The sequence below is a fragment of the Pinus tabuliformis genome, chromosome 4_2 (genome assembly GCF_031772625.1).
Source record: "Pinus tabuliformis cultivar Carrire ecotype Pingquan chromosome 4_2, CPIR1, whole genome shotgun sequence".
Taxonomy (NCBI): domain Eukaryota; kingdom Viridiplantae; phylum Streptophyta; class Pinopsida; order Pinales; family Pinaceae; genus Pinus; species Pinus tabuliformis.
Genome location: NC_142304.1, coordinates 1,079,165,372 through 1,079,185,697, shown reverse-complemented (window position 1 = coordinate 1,079,185,697; position 20,326 = coordinate 1,079,165,372). Strand labels below are relative to the sequence as shown.

The window sequence follows — 20,326 nt, the reverse complement described above, 5'->3', positions numbered from 1 at the left end:
GATTAAGACAGCGATCGCAGAGGCTCGATCCCTCTCTAGCCCCGATTTCAGCAAAGACTTTATCTTATACACTTTCACCTCAGATTCATCATTGGCCACGGTTCTTAAACATAATTGCTACGATCACAATGAATGTCCCATATCATTCATGAGTACAAGACTCCAATGCATAGAGCTAAACTACCTAGAAATCGATAAGCAAGCGTACGTGGTCTACAAAGCAGTGAAACATTTCAGACCATACATCCTAAAAAACCATGTCACAGTAATGGTCCCACACCCAGCCGTCAGATCCCTTTTCGTACAACAAGAGCTGGGAGAAAGGAGAGCCAATTGGATGACCTCCCTCCAAGAATATGATTTGGAATTCAAACCTTCCCACACTGTGAAAGGGCACGGACTCTATAAACTGACCGCCGAAGCAGCCGATCATCAAAACACGGAGCCTGATCGACTAACCCAGGAAATGGAAGGATGGGAGCACGAAATTGAAATGTACCAGAATGAACTCCTCGACTCACACGATGCCTCATCATGGTATTCCGATGTAAAGCAATACCTAGTAAAGGGATCTTTACCTGAAGCTATGTCCGCTAGACAGAAGAGGGCCGTTAGGCTCAAGGCTGCCTCATATCAAATGGTGCAAGGAAACCTTTTTAGAAAGCACCACCTTAGTATATTACTGAGATGTTTAGAATACGATGAAGCCCAACGTGTGCTGAAAGATCTACATGATGGGCCTACAGGAGGTCACTATGCAGGCGACACCACGGCTCATAAGATCATGCGGGCAGGTTTCTATTGGCCCACACTATTCAAGGATGCTCATGCCTATGCGTGGAAGTGTCCTATCTGCCAGATACATGCAGGCAGGCAAGCAAGGTCTGCTGCCCCACTCCAACCCATAGCAGTTGAGGAACCTTTTCAGCAATGGGGGTTGGACATCATAGGAGAGATCATGCCAAACTCGTCAAAACAACATAGGTACATACTCACAGCCACCGACTATTTCACCCGATGGGTAGAGGCAATTCCATTGCATAAAGTTAACGACGATGAGGTAATATCCTTTATTAAGCAGTGCATCATAGCCAGGTTCGGTGTTCCAACCTCTCTTGTCTTTGATAATGCTACTTATTTTTCGTCTTTGAAATTGTATGATTTTTCTTTAGAAAATAGCATCATATTGAAACATTTGGCCAACTACTATCCTCAAGGGAATGGCCTAGCAGAATCAACCAAAAAAAACCTCATCCGTATCATTAAGAAAACCTTGCTTTCCCACCATCGGAATTGGCACAATGCCCTTAGTAACACCCTATGGGCTGATCAGGTAACTCCCAAAACATCAATCAGCACGTCTCCCTACTTCTTGGTTTACAGGAAAGAAGCCATTTTTGCACCCAACCGGTACCTACCCACCTTCAAACTGGCTCAAGAGTCACAATATTCCCCATGTCCTGTCATTCAAAACCGAATCAATGCCTTGGTAAGATTGGAGGAGGAAAGATTGAAAACTAAAGAAAAATTTGTCGTCCATCAAGCACGGATCAAGAGATGGTTTGACAAAAAATCCGTGGGGTCCCACGAGTTTGATGTCGGTGATCTAGTGCTTAAGTGGGATCGGGCCCACGAGGACAAAGGTAAGCACACAAAGTTCCAATCCTTGTGGATAGTCCCTTTCCAGATCATAGAAAAAATTGGCCATCACACCTTCAAATTGAAAACCCTGGGAGGGTGAGTGGAACCCCTCCCAGTGAATGGCCACGACCTGAAATATTATTTCACCTAGAAACCCCAAAGTTATTGGCCCCACCTTGTACTATAGTTTCCTTTCGTTTTCCTTAGATAGGCATCCTTTGTTGTCAGTATTGGTTTTTGTCTATTTTGTGTGTTATCTTTTGGAATAAATTCAAGATGGCAGTAAGAGGTTGGAACGACACTGCATATTGGCTCCCATGGATACTCTCTGAAACTGGTTACTAGCCAAAACTTAAGTCGCGACGAGAAATCTAGTAGGCCAGATTGGTGGTAATGGGGAACTCGATGGCACACACGGTCTTCGCTCACGCTCACGTCGGTCTGACCCGATTGCTAACATGGCCGAAAAATCTTGAATGGTGTTAACCCATTTGTCGCTCTGGGAATGAAAGGGAAACTGAAGAAACCAGTCGTGAGCATACATATATCTTGGGAAAACAATAAGGTCTCTTCCGAACCAGAAACAACCTCTTTGCAACTCAAATAAGTCGAGATCCCTCGTCCACCCAGGCTTTAATCCATCACCAAATAAGTTCGTATATGCATAGATAAAAAAAGTCCCAATGAGCACCTCCATCCATTTCATAATAAGGGCTAAAAGACTGAGAAAGGCTTCCTGCACAAAGAGGTGAAGCAACAACTCTATCGAGGTACTGACCAGGCTCGCTAGCAGTGGAGAAATGTTCATGATTTCTAGGTAGTGACTTCGCCAGGGTACTGTTCAGGCTCACTGGCAGTGGAGAAACACCATAGTACCATGACCACTATACCGAGAAAACTTTAAAAAATCTCACAGTGTAGTTTCAGCTTCCCCTTTCTTTCCCAGGGCAACAGGAGGTGATACCATGTCTCATGTGTAATGCCCATGTCATGCAGGTTGGGACAGCCGAGTAAGTTTAAAGCGAAAGCCCCAATACCATCTGTGGGACCCACAATGTCATGAGGCACACTTAATTGAAGTCTCCTTAAGCTAGGCCCGAAGGCATCAGAGATTCTGGAGTCTCCCAAGGAATCACCAATTGTTGTAGCTGTTGCAACAACCCCTCCCAAAATCCCAAAAACTCTGAAATTTTCAGAGCCCCTATACTGGGTGGAACCACTAGCCCACCAGGTTCTGTTCAAAAGCTCAGCAGTCTCAAAGAACCTAGGGAAGAGTCTAAATTTTTTTCTAAGTAAATCTAGGTCGCTGCTTCCTGCCTTAGTCAGTTGGCCGCAGAGTCGGATCGCGACTAGACTTAATCCTCATGACTATCATGACTTCAGTGACTCACAAGTCGCAGAGGTCGCAAAGGTCACGTAGTCTCATTTCCCTCCATGTGTTTCCTTTGCACCCTTACGAACTCGCAACCATCTAAGTCGCATAGGTCACGAGGTCGCATTGTGCACATGCAAACTTCGATGCAACTATGCGACCTTTGCAACTTTGCGACCATCTAGGTCGCATGGTCGCATTGGTTGCAAGGTCGTTCCCTTGTCTCCCATCTTTGGAGGTGACCATGTGATCTTGCAACCTACCAAGTCGCATGGTCGCATTCGTCGCAAGGTCATACACCAGCCCCATGTGACCTCACACGTGCAACCAAAACTATGTATAAGAGGTCGCTCCAGCCTCATTTTGTAACCGCTTCCTAGGTCACACGAAGAGCTAGGAGATCATCTGAATAGGTTTCGTGCACGCGGCTGTCTCCGGGTAAGTAACCGTTGCCTTCTAGCAATCACTATTTTTCTCCAAGTGTCAGTGTCTGCATTTCCCGACCTCTCGCATCCCCTCACCCCGGGGTTTTAACTCCTTAACTTGGTCTTTTCTTCATCTTTTGCCTAGAACAATTGCCCTGGTTACTCTCTCCCTGCCTAGTCTCAAACATTGCCCTTGCTTAAACCTAGACCCCCTTGTTTCATCTATATGCTTGAATTTACTCACCTAAGAGGGACCCTAACCTCCTAAGGCCTTCTATGTATCTTCCCTGATCTTCGTTCAGCCTAAGTCACACGGCATGGAGCCGCGATATCCTTTTCCTCGCGACCTCGTGACCTCACGACCTTGTGACTTTGCGACCTCATGATTTCGTGACCTCACAATCTAGTTGGGTTGCAACTTGCAACCAATCCCCCTACCCCGCGACTTTGCAACCCCGGGCGATCCACGAATCTTGGTGGAATTTGCTTAGTCACACTCCTTAGCCTATGACCTGTCCCCCCTATGACTCACCTTGCACCTACTGCAATCTCTCTTTTTCGTAAGTTTTATTTGATTTTCATGCTATATCTCTCATCGTGCGACTATGTTTTTGACATGCCCAGTGACATAGATCTAGAGTGAATTTCTATTTCCATCTCTTCTTTTGAAGATGAGATTGCTCCCCCTACCGCTAAAGTTTCTCACAGGGCCTCGGGAAGTGGGTTGTGGGAGGATGACCTAGACGAGGAGCCACCTTTCTTCGGGGATACTACCTGTAACATCATCAAAACCACAAGGCTCTCATGGTATATCATTTACGAAGAGTTTGTAAATCCAGACATCTTGGAGACACAAGAGGATTTGTAAGTTTACCTCCATGTCAAAAGATTAAAATTACACAATGTGGTAGCACACCCCCTAGTCTTCCCTTGCTCGAAAACCATTGAATAAATCTTGCAATGCACAAACACAGAGACCTGGTTGATCAGAGGCCACAATGCAACACGCATAGCCGCTATCTCCCTGACAAACATCTATGCTTACCACAAGCTCCCTAAGAAACGGGAGGTCTTCAATACCAAGTGGCTCGTCGGGTTCTCAACTCCCACAAAATACATCCTCAGGGAATGGTGGTAAGACCCCACAAAGTTTCGAGTCCGGAAAAATCAAGCTTACAAGACAGAGGGATTGCGAAAAGTGTATCAGTTAATTGCTGCAATGATGTGCCGGTTGTATGGCAAGCCAGACTGTGACATTTTCTATGGCACCTGGGTTCCCCTCATGTACGTCGTTGCCACCCGAGGGACCATTTTTAATTGGGCGTCGTTGCCACTCGAGGGACCATTTTTAATTGGGCAAGCATCCTGTGCTCATCATTGAAAACAAACATAATGGTTGCTAAGCTCCCACAACCAGAACAGCCTCTGGAATTCTATATGTCATCATACCTCCTCGATGTTGTTTTCTCGAGATGATACTTCGAAAACTGGAGTTGCAACTAGGACTTGTCAGCATCCAACCTCATGCATAGCCATTATAAAGTTTTTTGGGACACAGGTTATAGAGGCATGCTAGATATAATATCTGAAACTTTCATCAGCCCATTGTACCAATTACGTTTTGGTGAGGAACCACCATGCATGTCTAAGAGGGCCATGAAGACACTCATCAAGGTAGCACATTGGTTCCCCATTGAAGAGTGGACGTTCATTAGGGTGTTCAGTGCCCATAAGCCTCTGCATGCCCTACCCAGTTTTGCCATAGATAGGATGCTCCTACAAGAGGTATACTACCAAATGGTGCAAGGGTTTTCAAAGATATTGAACAAAGGAAAAAGAAACCTTGGCCCGCCTTCCCCCTCACCATCGGGGCGTACATGGTAGAAAATTTCAAACAGGTAGAGGCAAAGGCCGATGTGCTGAAAGGAAGCCTTTTCGTAATGCTCAACTACCGAACTTATGATCCGGAGAAAATAGTAGCCGCCCATTGCAAGAAGGCAAAATTCAGTTGGTCATATTCTCATACCCAAAAGGACATTGAAGACAGGGTTAGGAACTGGTATAACGCTACAAGGAAATTTAGCCCAAGCGAAGAACATGATGCAGAGGATGAGCCCCAAGACGATTCCTAGGAAGATATAAGCCTCAAAGAAAGAGCTTCTACCATAAAGAAAAAGTAGCTCGAAGCAACAATAGGCACTGGGGAGGCTGAGTAGCATAAAGGGAAGGAGGTTGAAGACCCCGTGAGCAACAATGAAGTGGAGGATAAAACGCTGGAAAAAATAAATGCCCGCTTGGCAAGGAAAAAGTGAGAGCTCAAGAGGCAAAGGGAGCTAGAGAGCAAACAACCTCCAAATTCCAGCAACTAGAGCCAGAACAAGAAAAGGAGAAACAGTTGAGAGAAAAGCAATGAGAACAAGAAGAGGCAGAGAAGAAAAAGTAGGAAGAAGAAAAGAGGAAAAAGTAGGAAGAGGAAAAGAAGAAAAAATGGGAAGAAGAAGTCGAGAAGAGAAGGAAAGAAGAAAACAAGATGTTGGAACAAGAGCTGAAGAACATGGAAGATGAACTAGAGTGGCAACGGCATTAGTAGAGGAGGAAAAAAGGCAACGGGGAGAAGAGCTTAGGAGGGATAAGGAAAAGGAATTTGAAGAGAGTGAACAAGGGGAGACCAGAAAAACAGTTGACTTTGGCATGAGACAAAACGAGCTTCCTCCATTAGACATACCCCTACTACTCCCCTCACTGGTGGACATCTTCCACTCCAAGAGTTTGGCATCGCAGAGGATCAAGATGAGGAGGTCCTAGATCTCACTCGACTCACTTTCGATGAGATAAACCTCAAGATCGTACAAGAAAGGAAGAAGTTTTGTAGCAGGAACCCAACCGAGCCTCTATCAGTGACCACGACCAAAGATATTGTGCCTAATATTACAGCGAACCCTCAAATGATTGCCTCGGTCGAGATAGCTTTCGCGGCCGCCACAAAACACAATGTGGCCAGGATGAGCAAACAAATTGTGGATTTGTAGAACAGGCTTTACACATCCGAATAGAGGGCCATCATGGTAGAATAGGAGAAGAACAAGATGGAGGAAGAGAACACGGCACTCCGCTTAGTACACACAAGCGCAACAGAGTTCCAAGCAACCATTGAGGCAAAAAAAGAGATTTTGGGGGAAGCCATGACGGTAGTTTACAAGGAAATATCTAACTACACCACATAATAGCCCCCATTGTGGCCATCCAGGCTCACACAAAATAAAGAGTAGCCATTCTTAAAGAGGCTATGACTACTTTGGATAGGATACAAGAATGGTTCGTTAAGTACCTGTTGAGGGCCCCGAGGTCGGGTCAACAACAAGGGGGATACCCACCCGGTCCGGAACCTGGTTGGCGGCTCCTTGCCCGTTTGGAGTAGCGGGTCCGACTGGGGATAACGGGACCAGCTTCCCGAATGCATGGGATGTGTATGTGTGTGTGTGTGGAATTTTGGTTAGGTTACTTCTAAGAAACGTTCTAAAGACTACTATAAATCTATCTTACAAACTTGAGCCTAAATTACCATAATCAAATGAAAACAACACACAGAATTTACATTAACCCAGGATGTTCCTTTTATCATGCGATCTAGAAAGATTTCTAACAGCAGCTGGTGATAAAGATCATTCAACTGATATCAGAATATAAATCAATAAAGATAAACCATTCTGCATAAGAAGTTAGGCAGAGCGGTTGTGAACAACACATCGCATAATCAAATCATTCGCATATTAAACATGAATAGACAAATCCACCGTACAAAAGTGCCAAATGATAACTTATATATTCATACATTAACATGCAAACAGTATCAGCTGTATATCGTTTTAAGAATACAAGCAGAAATTAATCAAGAGATAAAAGTACCATTGATGACTAACTCCTACCCATAGACTTCAAACAATAACGACCTACTTCTACTTGCTTCTAACATCTACCAAGAGTACAGAAGTGCAACATCAGTAGCAGACATAAGAATGCAAACATAAATAAATCACGATCCTTCCATTCATCAAAACCTCCTCTGAGGGTGCAGAAGTGCATGTTCTGAGGACAAGTTTTTGACAAATATCTAGACCCTTCTCCAATGCAATGAGAAGGGTTAAAATACTACTATCTAATCCTAATAATAGTATTATTACAAAATTTTAGGATACGGCTCTCAAATGACCGTCCTTTTTCTAATTCTGTAAAACAAAAAGAAAAACAACTTTCTAAATTGAAATTACTTCTTAATTTGGTCTCTGAAATTGCAGTTTTCAAGCATAGGCTTGAGAAGAGTCGGTTGGCTGACTTCCGTGCTTAGTTGGGCTGCGAAAACAGCATCCATAAGAGCTGGCGCTGCTTTCTCGGCCGCGTTCATGATGCACCTTACTGTCATGCATTGGCTGTGGGGCTTAACTAAGTAAGTCCAGTAACTTTCCCAGTTTAGCCTCGATAATGCTCGGATTGTCTCCCCATTTGCCTGTGCTTTCTGCTTCCATTCAGCCTCCAGTTGCGATGCGATTGGTAGGTACCCCGGAGTGGATTCTGAAACTAAGTTGGCCCTGTGTAAATTTTCATTTACACAATCGATAAGTATGGTCGCCTGTGTTGCCGCTGACTCTGCCGCCTGCTCCGCCTGTGTTATTTGCTCGTCCCACTTGTTAAAGAGCAGTTCTTTATGATTTTCATTAATCTTGGGTGCCCCTGCTCTTTTCCCTTCCTCGTCATTTTGCCAAGCCAGGTATTCTGTTATTCTTTTGTTGGCCTGGTCATAGTCATTCCGTAGTTCCACTACTTGGCTGGTGATCTTGTCGCTTATTTCACAAAACTCCCTCCACTGTGATATTTTGCGCACCATTTCCTCCTGTTGCTGTGACAATTGGTCGTTCAAGCCAATGGACTCTGAAATAAACTCTGTCAGCCTGGGTTCATCCTTATGCATTTCTTGCACCGTCTGCAGCTGTTTTTCTTTTTCTTCAATACTTCTTTGGTGGCTCACCTGCATCTGGCGAAAGCTTTCTTGTAACTCTTCAAGCTGCTTGGAGGCTTCAGCGTTCTCATTGGCTTGTCGCAACTGTTGTTGCAGCAGTTGTATTTGACTTTCACGTTCTTTTAGAAGCTGTTGAACTTCAGAGGCCTTGTCTATAGTTGCAAAAGCATATGCTCCCGCAATTTGAGACAATTTCGTGAGATTTTCTGTTGGATTGTTATTCGGGTCTTTCCACAAGACATCTAGATGTTCAACATTCTGAGCCAGTGCATTTTCAAGCTTCCTTTTCTTTCTTTGTCTTCTCACAACTGCCTTGTGCTGTGGACTGTAAAATACGTCCAGTGGAGGGATTTCTTCTACGCCGAGTAGAAGTTCTGAGGATGGAGCTATAGGGAGGTGCTCCGTCTCTACGGTACCACTGACTATGTTTGAGAAGACCTCTTGCACCACCTGAGTATTGCTCACAGGTGTTTGCGGGACTTGGCCTTCAAGATTTATCAGTTCATTGAAGGTCTCCCATTCTTTATCTAGTTCTGCTGTAACCAGAGGTGCTTCAGTGACGGGAGGGGGGATTCCTCTTGGTGGCGAGACGGCAACTTGCTGCTGAGCCATCGAACTTGACTGAGCCGTGTCTTTGATTGTTTCTTCGTTCTTGTCTTCTTTGTGGACAGACTCTTCAGGATCTGGAGATATTTCTTTTACGACACTGGAATCAGATTTGGAGGCGTTGGAGTGTTCACTGAGGCTGACGCTTGGAGTCGGTTCTCTGGCAGCTATCCGCAGTATTTCCAGTGGAATGTTAGCCAGCCTTCTTTCTCTATACAACTTGAATTTCCAGAGGTTGTCTGGGGACAACCTTGACTGAGCTTCTTGCAAAAATTCTTTGATCGAGTTCTTACTCTGAAAGAGGTCGTCAAACGGATCTTTCTGTCCAGAGAACACACTTATCCTGACGCTAGTTGTAAATTCCTGGGCGACTTTATTTGGGTCGAATGGCCTTGGTGGGAGTTTAAATAGTTGGAGACACGTCACATTCTCCACCTCACCAAAAGCGTGTCCCACATCGAATAAAGAGAAGGCCCCACACGTGACTGGGAATTGAGGCCAAATGGCCTTCTTTTTGTTCTTCAGGTCCTTAGTTAAACCACCTTCAGAACAAGTCTGATAAGCGATTTCTCGAGCCAACAATTTATCTGGGATATATAAGGGTAGGACATGCGGAGGTACTGTGCTTCCAAAAACTCGAATGTAGGTAAACCATTCTTCTCCAAACCATCTTGCTACGGAGGTGATGTCGTTTTGTGCTTCGGGAGAGCATCTCGGAGGGTCTTTATCATATATCATTCTATGGATGGGCAGTATGAGCCGGTGGCAAATCTGGTAAAAATGGGGGGTAAACTGAGAATCCCACAAGACTTTATGGTAGACATGAATGGGCAATGGGTCCTGGGTAGTCCATTGCCAGCCCATAGTGGGGAATTTAGACACATAACAGATAGAGTCCATTATGTAGGCAGACATATAAAAAGGGGGATAAAACCTTTGGGAGAAGGATCTTTTAGAACGATAGTGAAGAATGGCCGTGTATAGAGTGTCAGAAAGGATTTTGGCCCAATCTATTACCTCAGAGTTAGTCGCAGCATCAATTAACGGTAGCCATTCAGATGGAAATTTATTGATATCAGGCTTACCGAATAGCCTATAGAGCATGGCTGCAGCAAAACAATACGGAGAAGTAAGGGAACCGGTGCTATACATACCGTTCTTATCTTTCTTCAGTGGTTCATCCCTTTTCGACCATTCTTTGGTAGTGTCTGATAGGTCCGGATTCTCTGCTGCGAACTTCCTAACAAAATCTGCATTGTAGATCGTTTGAGGTTCGGGAAGGTGATACATGAGCTTCAGGTCTTGAGCCGCGAACGATCCTACGAGCCCATGTCCTTTGACTTTGAATTGCCTATGATGCAGCTCTGCATCATCCAAAACCCACTTGATCATGTCCGTATACGGTAGGATCTTCGGCCTTGATGCTATTCTGTGGAGGAAAGAGCACGCTAGATCTTCCAGGGATGCTTCTGAAGAGCGTGGTGCATCTGCGACAGCAGCAGTTGCGTTGATTATTTTAGGGTTCTCTTCCTCCAACAGTCTATACATGCCTTCCCATGTGGAAATTCCTGCATCTTTATTGCATGCGGTATCTGTGTAAAGGGGCGCCATCTCCTTGGTCTTTTCTCTTATTTCTGAGCTCTGAGCTTTGTTCTTCTTCCCCATCTTGCTTATAGTTTCTGTTTGATTTTTGCCTTCGCACTTCGCTCCTGCAGGTTATGAGAGAAATGGAAAGGTTGATCAAAAATGTGATGGGAGAGTTTTTGAATGCAAGAGATAAATAAGATACGCCACCTTACGTGAAGTAAACCCGCATTAAGGCACGCGTCTTTATGCCACTTAATAACTGACAACTAATTCATTACTAACATTAAAAGCGCAATAATTTCCAGGTCAGGTTATAGTAAGTGGATTTTCTTTGGGTGGCGTGCCCGAAGGAGTCGTATCAAGGTGCTTTTATGACTTGCCAATGCATCCTGCATGCCGCACGATCGCAAACGGTAGCGATCACAATATCGCATATCGCAGCATCGCAACATCGCGGATCGCAATGGTTCAATGTTTGCTAACGTACCCCGCCTCATTTCTGCGATGTGCGATCGCGCCATCGCAATATCGCAAATCAGTGGACTCGTAAGCTTTTGACTATGGATGTTAACGTATTGTGATGCGACGTGGTTTATTAATGCCGAGACGATGTGCATATTGGCCTTTAGAAGGGAAATGCGGGCGTTTCTTACCCTTTCGTGCTGCGACCTTGAAGATTTGCTTTTATGGACACAGGTTTAGGCTTAAGTTGTCCAAGAAACCTTTTCTAAGCTGATGCTTGCAATTTCAAAAGAAATCTTTATTATTATTATTTTTCTTCTTTTTTTTTTGAAATGTAACTAAGGGTCCCCATTCATTCTAGCATCGTGATCGATACTAGTTTGAACAAAAGGGGGGGGGGTTGTTGCTGGCCACAACAATTGGCGATTCACTTGGGAGAACCAGTTATCTCTGCTCTTTTTCTATTGACGTTTCGGACCCTTTTCGAAAAAATTTCTCAGGGAATTCGAACTTTATTATAAAAGGATAAGACAAAATAATACTTTAAAGCATCAATGATGTTTTGTCTTCGCCCCATTCTATTCCAATTACTTGCATTCCGAGGTTGTTTTCGGGTTTAGATCAGTTATTACTTGGTCTTGTAGAACATAAAAATAAAGTGTTCTCTACGTATCAGCCCCTTTTTTAAAGAATGTCCCTTTGTCGCAGGTAGAGCCACTGCTGCCAGCAGGCGTCCATAGCCTCGACAGGGTTACCTATTATCCAGGAATGATCCTTTATCCTGCCTCAGTTTCTTGCAACTTTTTCAGAAGAATTATACCTTTCTTGATGCTTTTTTTTTTTTTTTTTTTTTTTATAATAAATACTCAAAAGAACAATGTCTTGGTTTGGTGGCCAAATTATGACACAGTCATTCACTTGATTTATACTTTTGCTGAACAAGCTGGCTCGTGATGAGACCCCTTGTCTTTTGATCGCAACAATCTTGAGTCGTTGCCCTGTTTTGGTAGACAGTTTTGGCAAAGTCAGCAAGTTATAATATCTGTGATCATGATAAGTCGGCTCGTGATGAGACCTCTTATTCTTCGAGATATAGCATCCTTTCGGGTTATTCTCCTGAATCGTTGCATTCTTCTTCAGCAGGGAGGAAGTCAAATTCTCTTTCCTTAAGAAAGTTCTGGACGACAATGATAGGGCTACTTTTGATAATGGCTGTTTTCACAGAGAACCTTTATTCTAATATTGATACCTTTTATTGTGCTGATCTAACACGAATTCCTCACTGAGATAGCTTTCTTTAAAATTTTCTGGGTTTGAATTCTAACACCATCTTCCGGGTTAAAGATCTATTGACAATAAAGACTGAATTCCCACAAGCTTAGTTGTTCATAAGAGCCGAAATTCCAAAATCTTTAACAGAGACAGGGTTTCTTTCGCAAACGTCAAATATTGCTTTGCCAGAACAAACTTTTATTTGGGAGAGGCAACTATTCTCTGGGGTTATGTAGAGAATATAACTAACTTTTCCTATCAATTATTGGAAGCACAACTAATAACTTTAGCTAAAGTACTCCTACTCCTATTCTAATTATGTGCAGGAAATAGCTAAGAGAAATGGTATTTCCAGTGGAACCAACGATTCATTATTATTCCTAGTCGCATGGATTGCCTCAGGATAAAAAAAATGAATCGAATTCCCCATGGATAGGACTTGTTGTTTAGGGGATAGGGAATCATGAATCCAGTTGGAATCTTGTTTGATTTTATTTTCTTGTGATAGGTTTCTTCCAACTGAATACCTATTGGATCGCAGAAATTGGGATGAATTTCTTTTGTGAGTGGGTGATCTTTCAACGGAAAGGAGAGCAAGCCAATCCGTGGGATATGTTCTTCGATTTTGGTGGCTTGTGACCCGTCGATTGTTAATTCTGGGTGTTTAGCGATCTCGTTTGGAATGAAAGCTTTTATACATAAATCGCCAAAATCTAATCTATCAAAATTTTGGAGTTTTAAAGAGAGATTCGATTTTGTACACAACGAAAATAAGTGAGAAAGAAAAGATTGGGTAGCTGTGTATACAGTGGTGTCGCACATCTGGGAGTTACTTGAAACTCTGTGTTTTTCACAAGAACTGGCCGGGTTCTGTGAATCAAGAATTGAATCATGATTGCGATCAGGGATGAAGATCTCCTCTGGATATGAATCGTAGATAGGAGTATCGCTTCGGACAGTGAAATTATTCAAATGAGATTTTGCTTTGAGATGAGGGTCAGATAAAGCAGTTTCTGATCTAAGATGTTTCTTATAACCAGACCCTAGTTGAGTTACTTGCGATAATTCAATATCATCATAAATATCAAAGCAACTATCACGAAAGATTTCACAATTTTCCCTAGGTTCCTCTTTTTCATTATATGTTTTTAGACAAGGGAGATGAGGCAGCTCTTGTTTGATATGAATCGTAGACTGTGATATAGTGGTCTCTTTATTTTGGAAACCCAGTGATGTCTCGTTTGAATAGCCCTCTATTGGAATAGACTTGATACTATGAGGGAGAAGCTTGTCATTACAAAAAACATCGGGGTAAAGAGAAAAATGTCGATCTGGAACAATGTATTTAAAAACATCAAACAAATCTCATTCATCAGATTCATAATAAGCATTGGGCTTTAGATCGTACCTTTTTGCGTCGATACTTTTCGAAAGAGAAACAGTAGGTGGATCTAACCTTGGCACCAGGAGTTGTTGATTTGAAATGATGTTGTCTGACTTTACATTAAAGTCAACTTCTGATGTCAGGGCACCTTCCCCTTCAGTACTTTCGCCTGCGTTTTTTGATGTTAGAGCATGAAAAACTCCTAGGCTAAATTCTATCTGATCAGGTGCAGGAGGTGGGAAACACTCATCATAATCCGAAGATTCTTCATCTGTGAGTTCATCTTCAAGATCATATTGTAGACATTTAAGATGAAATCGTATATTGAAATCCCTTACGGGCTCGTCTTGTTTCCGCAGATGGTCGATCTCATCGTATACCTGGTCGTATTCATAGCAATCAAATTCCAAGATGAAAGCTCTAACAAGTTGGTCCCAGCTGTGGACTGATGCAGTTGGGAGTTTTCTGCACCATTTCCTAGCTTCTGCTGTGAATGTGAGAGTGAAAATCCTGCATAAAACGCCTTCGTCAATTTTCTGAATATCAGCACTAGAGACTCTATGGATGAACTGTAAGGCGTGATGAAATGTAGAAGAATTATTCTCGCCATTAAATTTTACCTGAGATAATAGTCTTACCACGTCCGGTGGAGTGTTGGAAGATGTAGGAACCTGGATGCAACTCCAAATGGGAATTCTGTGAGTAGACATCCTTTTCCAGGACTTCTAGTTTTAAACATGTCCCAACAGACAATATGCTCAGGCCCTCTTTCTAGCGCCAGAAATGTTGAGGGCCCCGATGTCGGGTCAACAACAAGGGGGATACCCACCCGGTCCGGAACCTGGTTGGCGGCTCCTTGCCCGTTTGGAGTAGCGGGTCCGACTAGGGATAACGGGACCAGCTTCCCGAATGCATGGGATGTGTATGTGTGTGTGTGTGGAATTTTGGTTAGGTTACTTCTAAGAAACGTTCTAAAGACTACTGTAAATCTATCTTACAAACTTGAGCCTAAATTACCATAATCAAATGAAAACAACACACAGAATTTACATTAACCCGGGATGTTCCTTTTATCATGCGATCTAGAAAGATTTCTAACAGCAGCTGGTGATAAAGATCATTCAACTGATATCAGAATATAAATCAATAAAGATAAACCATTCTGCATAAGAAGTTAGGCAGAGCGGTTGTGAACAACACATCGCATAATCAAATCATTCGCATATTAAACATGAATAGACAAATCCACCGTACAGAAGTGCCAAATGATAACTTATATATTCATACATTAACATGCAAACAGTATCAGCTGTATATCGTTTTAAGAATACAAGCAGAAATTAATCAAGAGATAAAAGTACCATTGATGACTAACTCCTACCCATAGACTTCAAACAATAACGATCTACTTCTACTTGCTTCTAACATCTACCAAGAGTACAGAAGTGCAACATCAGTAGCAGACATAAGAATGCAAACATAAATAAATCACGATCCTTCCATTCATCAAAACCTCCTCTGAGGGTGCAGAAGTGCATGTTCTGAGGACAAGTTTTTGACAAATATCTGGACCCTTCTCCAATGCAATGAGAAGGGTTAAAATACTACTATCTAATCCTAATAATAGTATTATTACAAAATTTTAGGATACGGCTCTCAAATGACCGTCCTTTTTCTAATTCTATAAAACAAAAAGAAAAACAACTTTCTAAATTGAAATTACTTCTTAATCTGGTCTCTAAAATTGCAGTTTTCAAGCATAGGCTTGAGAAGAGTCGGTTGGCCGACTTCCGTGCTTAGTTGGGCTGCGAAAACAGCGTCCATAAGAGCTGGCACTGCTTTCTCGGCCGCGTTCATGATGCACCTTACTGTCATGCATTGGCTGTGGGGCTTAACTAAGTAAGTCCAGTAACTTTCCCAGTTTAGCCTCGATAATGCTCGGATTATCTCCCCATTTGCCTGTGCTTTCTGCTTCCATTCAGCCTCCAGTTGTGATGCGATTGGTAGGTACCCCGGAGTGGATTTTGAAACTAAGTTGGCCCTGTGTAAATTTTCATTTACACAATCGATACGTATGGTCGCCTGTGTTGCCGCTGACTCTGCCGCCTGCTCCGCCTGTGTTATTTGCTCGTCCCACTTGTTAAAGAGCAGTTCTTTATGATTTTCATTAATCTTGGGTGCCCCTGCTCTTTTCCCTTCCTCGTCATTTTTCCAAGCCAGGTATTCTGTTATTCTTTTGTTGGCCTGGTCATAGTCATTCCGTAGTTCCACTACTTGGCTGGTGATCTTGTCGCTTATTTCACAAAACTCCCTCCACTGTGATATTTTGCGCACCATTTCCTCCTGTTGCTGTGACAATTGGTCGTTCGAGCCAATGGACTCTGAAATAAACTCTGTCAGCCTGGGTTCATCCTTATGCATTTCTTGCACCGTCTGCAACTGTTTTTCCTTTTCTTCAATACGTCTTTGGTGGCTCACCTGCATCTGGCGAAAGCTTTCTTGTAACTCTTCAAGCTGCTTGGAGGCTTCAGCGTTCTCATTGGCTTGTCGCAACTGTTGTTGCAGCAGTTGTATTTGACTTTCACGTTCTTTTAGAAGCTGTTAAACTTCAGAGGCCTTGTCTATAGTTGCAGAAGCATATGCTCCCGCAATTTGAGACAATTTCGTGAGATTTTCTGTTGGATTGTTATTCGGGTCTTTCCACAAGACATCTAGATGTTCAACATTCTGAGCCAGTGCATTTTCAAGCTTCCTTTTCTTTCTTTGTCTTCTCACAACTGCCTTGTGCTGTGGACTGTAAAATACGTCCAGTGGAGGGATTTCTTCTACGCCGAGTAGAAGTTCTGAGGATGGAGCTATAGGGAGATGCTCCGTCTCTACGGTACCACTGACTATGGTTGAGAAGACCTCTTGCACCACCTGAGTATTGCTCACAGGTGTTTGCGGGACTTGGCCTTCAAGATTTATCAGTTCATTGAAGGTCTCCCATTCTTTATCTAGTTCTGCTGTAACCAGAGGTGCTTCAGTGACGGGAGGGGGGATTCCTCTTGGTGGCGAGACGGCAACTTGCTGCTGAGCCATCGAACTTGACTGAGCCGTGTCTTTGATTGTTTCTTCGTTCTTGTCTTCTTTGTGGACAGACTCTTCAGGATCTGGAGATATTTCTTTTACGGCACTGGAATCAGATTTGGAGGCGTTGGAGTGTTCACTGAGGCTGACGCTTGGAGTCGGTTCTCTGGCAGCTATCCGCAGCACTTCCAGTGGAATGTTAGCCAGCCTTCTTTCTCTATACAACTTGAATTTCCGGAGGTTGTCTGGGGACAACCTTGACTGAGCTTCTTGCAAAACTTCTTTGATCGAGTTCTTACTCTGAAAGAGGTCGTCAAACGGATCTTTCTGTCCAGAGAACACACTTATCCTGACGCTAGTTGTAAATTCCTGGGCGACTTTATTTGGGTTGAATGGCCTTGGTGGGAGTTTAAATAGTTGGAGACACGTCACATTCTCCACCTCACCAAAAGCGTGTCCCACATCGAATAAAGAGAAGGCCCCACACGTGACTGGGAATTGAGGCCAAATGGCCTTCTTTTTGTTCTTCAGGTCCTTAGTTAAACCACCTTCAGAACAAGTCTGATAAGCGATTTCTCGAGCCAACAATTTATCTGGGACATATAAGGGTAGGACATGCGGAGGTACTGTGCTTCCAAAAACTCGAATGTAGGTAAACCATTCTTCTCCAAACAAACTTGCTACGGAGGTGATGTCATTTTGTGCTTCGGGAGAGCATCTCGGAGGGTCTTTATCATATATCATTCTATGGATGGGCAGTATGAGCCCGTGGCAAATCTGGTAAAAATGGGGGGTAAACTGAGAATCCCACAAGGCTTTATGGTAGACATGAATGGGCAACGGGTCCTGGGTAGTCCATTGCCAGCCCATAGTGGGGAATTTAGACACATAACAGATAGAGTCCATTATGTAGGCAGACATATAAAAAGGGGGATAAAACCTTTGGGAGAAGGATCTTTTAGAACGATAGTGAAGAATGGCCGTGTATAGAGTGTCAGAAAGGATTTTGGCCCAATCTATTACCTCGGAGTTAGTCGCAGCATCAATTAACGGTAGCCATTCAGATGGAAATTTATTGATATCAGGCTTACCGAATAGCCTACAGAGCATGGCTGCAGCAAAACAATACGGAGAAGTAAGGGAACCGGTGCTATACATACTGTTCTTATCTTTCTTCAGTGGTTCATCCCTTTTCGACCATTCTTTGGTAGTGTCTGATAGGTCCGGATTCTCTGCTGTGAACTTCTTAGCAAAATCTGCATTGTAGATCGTTTGAGGTTCGGGAAGGTGATACATGAGCTTCAGGTCTTGAGCCGCGAACGATCCTACGAGCCCATGTCCTTTGACTTTGAATTGCCTATGATGCAGCTCTGCGTCATCCAAAACCCACTTGATCATGTCCGTATACGGTAGGATCTTCGGCCTTGATGCTATTCTGTGGAGGAAAGAGCACGCTAGATCTTCCAGGGATGCTTCTAAAGAGCGTTGTGCATCTGCGACAGCAGCAGTTGCCTTGATTATTCTAGGGTTCTCTTCCTCCAATAGTCTATACATGCCTTCCCATGTGGAAATTCCTGCATCTTTATTGCATGCGGTATCTGTGTAAAGGGGCGCCATCTCCTTGGTCTTTTCTCTTGTTTCTAAGCTCTGAGCTTTGTTCTTCTTCCCCATCTTGCTTATAGTTTCTGTTTGATTTTTGCCTTCGCACTTCGCTCCTGCAGGTTATGAGAGAAATGGAAAGGTTGATCAAAAAGGTGATGGGAGAGTTTTTGAATGCAAGAGATAAATCAGATACGCCACCTTACGTGAAGTAAACCCGCATTAAGGCACGCGTCTTTATGCCACTTAATAACTGACAACTAATTCATTACTAACATTAAAAGCGCAATAATTTCCAGGTCAGGTTATAGTAAGTGGATTTTCTTTGGGTGGCGTGCCCGAAGGAGTCGTATCAAGGTGCTTTTATGACTTGCCAACGCATCCTGCATGCCGCGCGATCGCAAATGGTAGCGATCGCAATATCGCATATCGCAGCATCGCAACATCGCGGATCGCAATGGTTCAATGTTTGCTAACGTACCCCGCCTCATTTCTGCGATGTGCGATCGCGCCATCGCAATATCGCAAATCAGTGGACTCGTAAGCTTTTGACTATGGATGTTAACGTATTGCAATGCGACGTGGTTTATTAATGCCGAGATGATGTGCATATTGGCCTTTAGAAGGGAAATGCGGGCGTTTCTTACCCTTTCGTGCTGCAACCTTGAATATTTGCTTTTATGGACACAGGTTTAGGCTTAAGTTGTCCAAGAAACCTTTTCTAAGCTGATGCTTGCAATTTCAAAAGAAATCTTTATTATTATTATTTTTCTTCTTTTTTTTTTTGAAATGTAACTAAGGGTCCCCATTCATTCTAGCATCGTGATCGATACTAGTTTGAACAAAAGGGGGGGGGTTGTTGCTGGCCACAACAGTACCTTGGGGCCCCGGCGGTGGTCCCTAAGAAAGACTAGATTACCATGAAAAATACTAAGGTCCAACTCCGCATCAAAGTTCAGTCTAAAGACAAACTAGCCAAAGATGTGGAAAGAGTACTGGCATCCTACAAGCATCTTTTTAGTGGCTTGGAATGAATAATCCAATTACGTGGAATGCCCGCGATAGGAGAGGTTGGGCAGGTCAGGAAGCAGGAAGATATCACCTCGGAAGTATAGGCAAGCACCTACGGAAGTCCAGTCTGAAAATTGATGAAACGTGGTACCTGGAGGTGAGAAGATTGTAGGCAAGCACCTACGTACTAGTATCTAAGCTAGTACAAAAGCTAAAGGAGATCTTTGGAGCATTGTAGCAGGTAGCAGCCTGCGTACTAGTAAATGGATCGGCTAGTACAAGAGCAAAGGGGGTTGTAGCTCCCGTACTGGTATAAGACTGCACCAGTACAAATATTGTAAAAGGATTTTCTTATTAAGAAGAAGATTGAGATGACTTGCAGCAGGTGGTTTTCACCCACATTGGGTTTCCACCTTATATCTTTGTGTTCATGTGTGTGGCTCTTGTGTGATGTTCTGTTCTGTTATTCTGCACCTGTTTATTGTTAATATGCTTAATAATGATCTGATGCATTTACTGAAGATTAAGCTAACTGAATTATAAGATCTCTGGATATACGCGAGTTTCATTAGACACAGTAGCGTGTACACGCAGGTTCACTTAATTGAAGTAGCGTATATGTTTCTGAGTATGAAATTGAAAAGTTTGATTGATCTGATAATACTGATTCACCCCCCCCTCTCAGTATTATTTCCAACAATTGGTATCAGAGCGAGTCCTTTGGTAGAAGCTTGATCGCTTGAAGGAGATCCGTGGAACAATGGGTAAGAAGCTTAAGAAGAAAGCTCATAAGAAGAAGAAGACATCTCAGAAGATCTATGACAGTGGGAGAGTCGATTGGGGATTAGGTATAAGAAGCTCTTCAGATTCAGAATCAGATTCAG

The 20,326-nt window shown here is 43.3% G+C and overlaps 1 protein-coding gene across 1 annotated transcript in view; it reads left to right on the top strand.

The window, feature by feature from the left end:
• Positions 1 to 268: 268 nt before the first annotated feature.
• Positions 269 to 20,326, top strand: part of LOC149173387 (uncharacterized) — a 36,245-nt gene continuing 16,187 nt past the window's right edge. The window contains exon 1 of the mRNA XM_089426679.1: positions 269 to 1,060. Within this exon, the coding sequence (XP_089282805.1) occupies positions 269 to 1,060 (792 nt within the window). The remainder of the gene's footprint in view (positions 1,061 to 20,326) is intronic.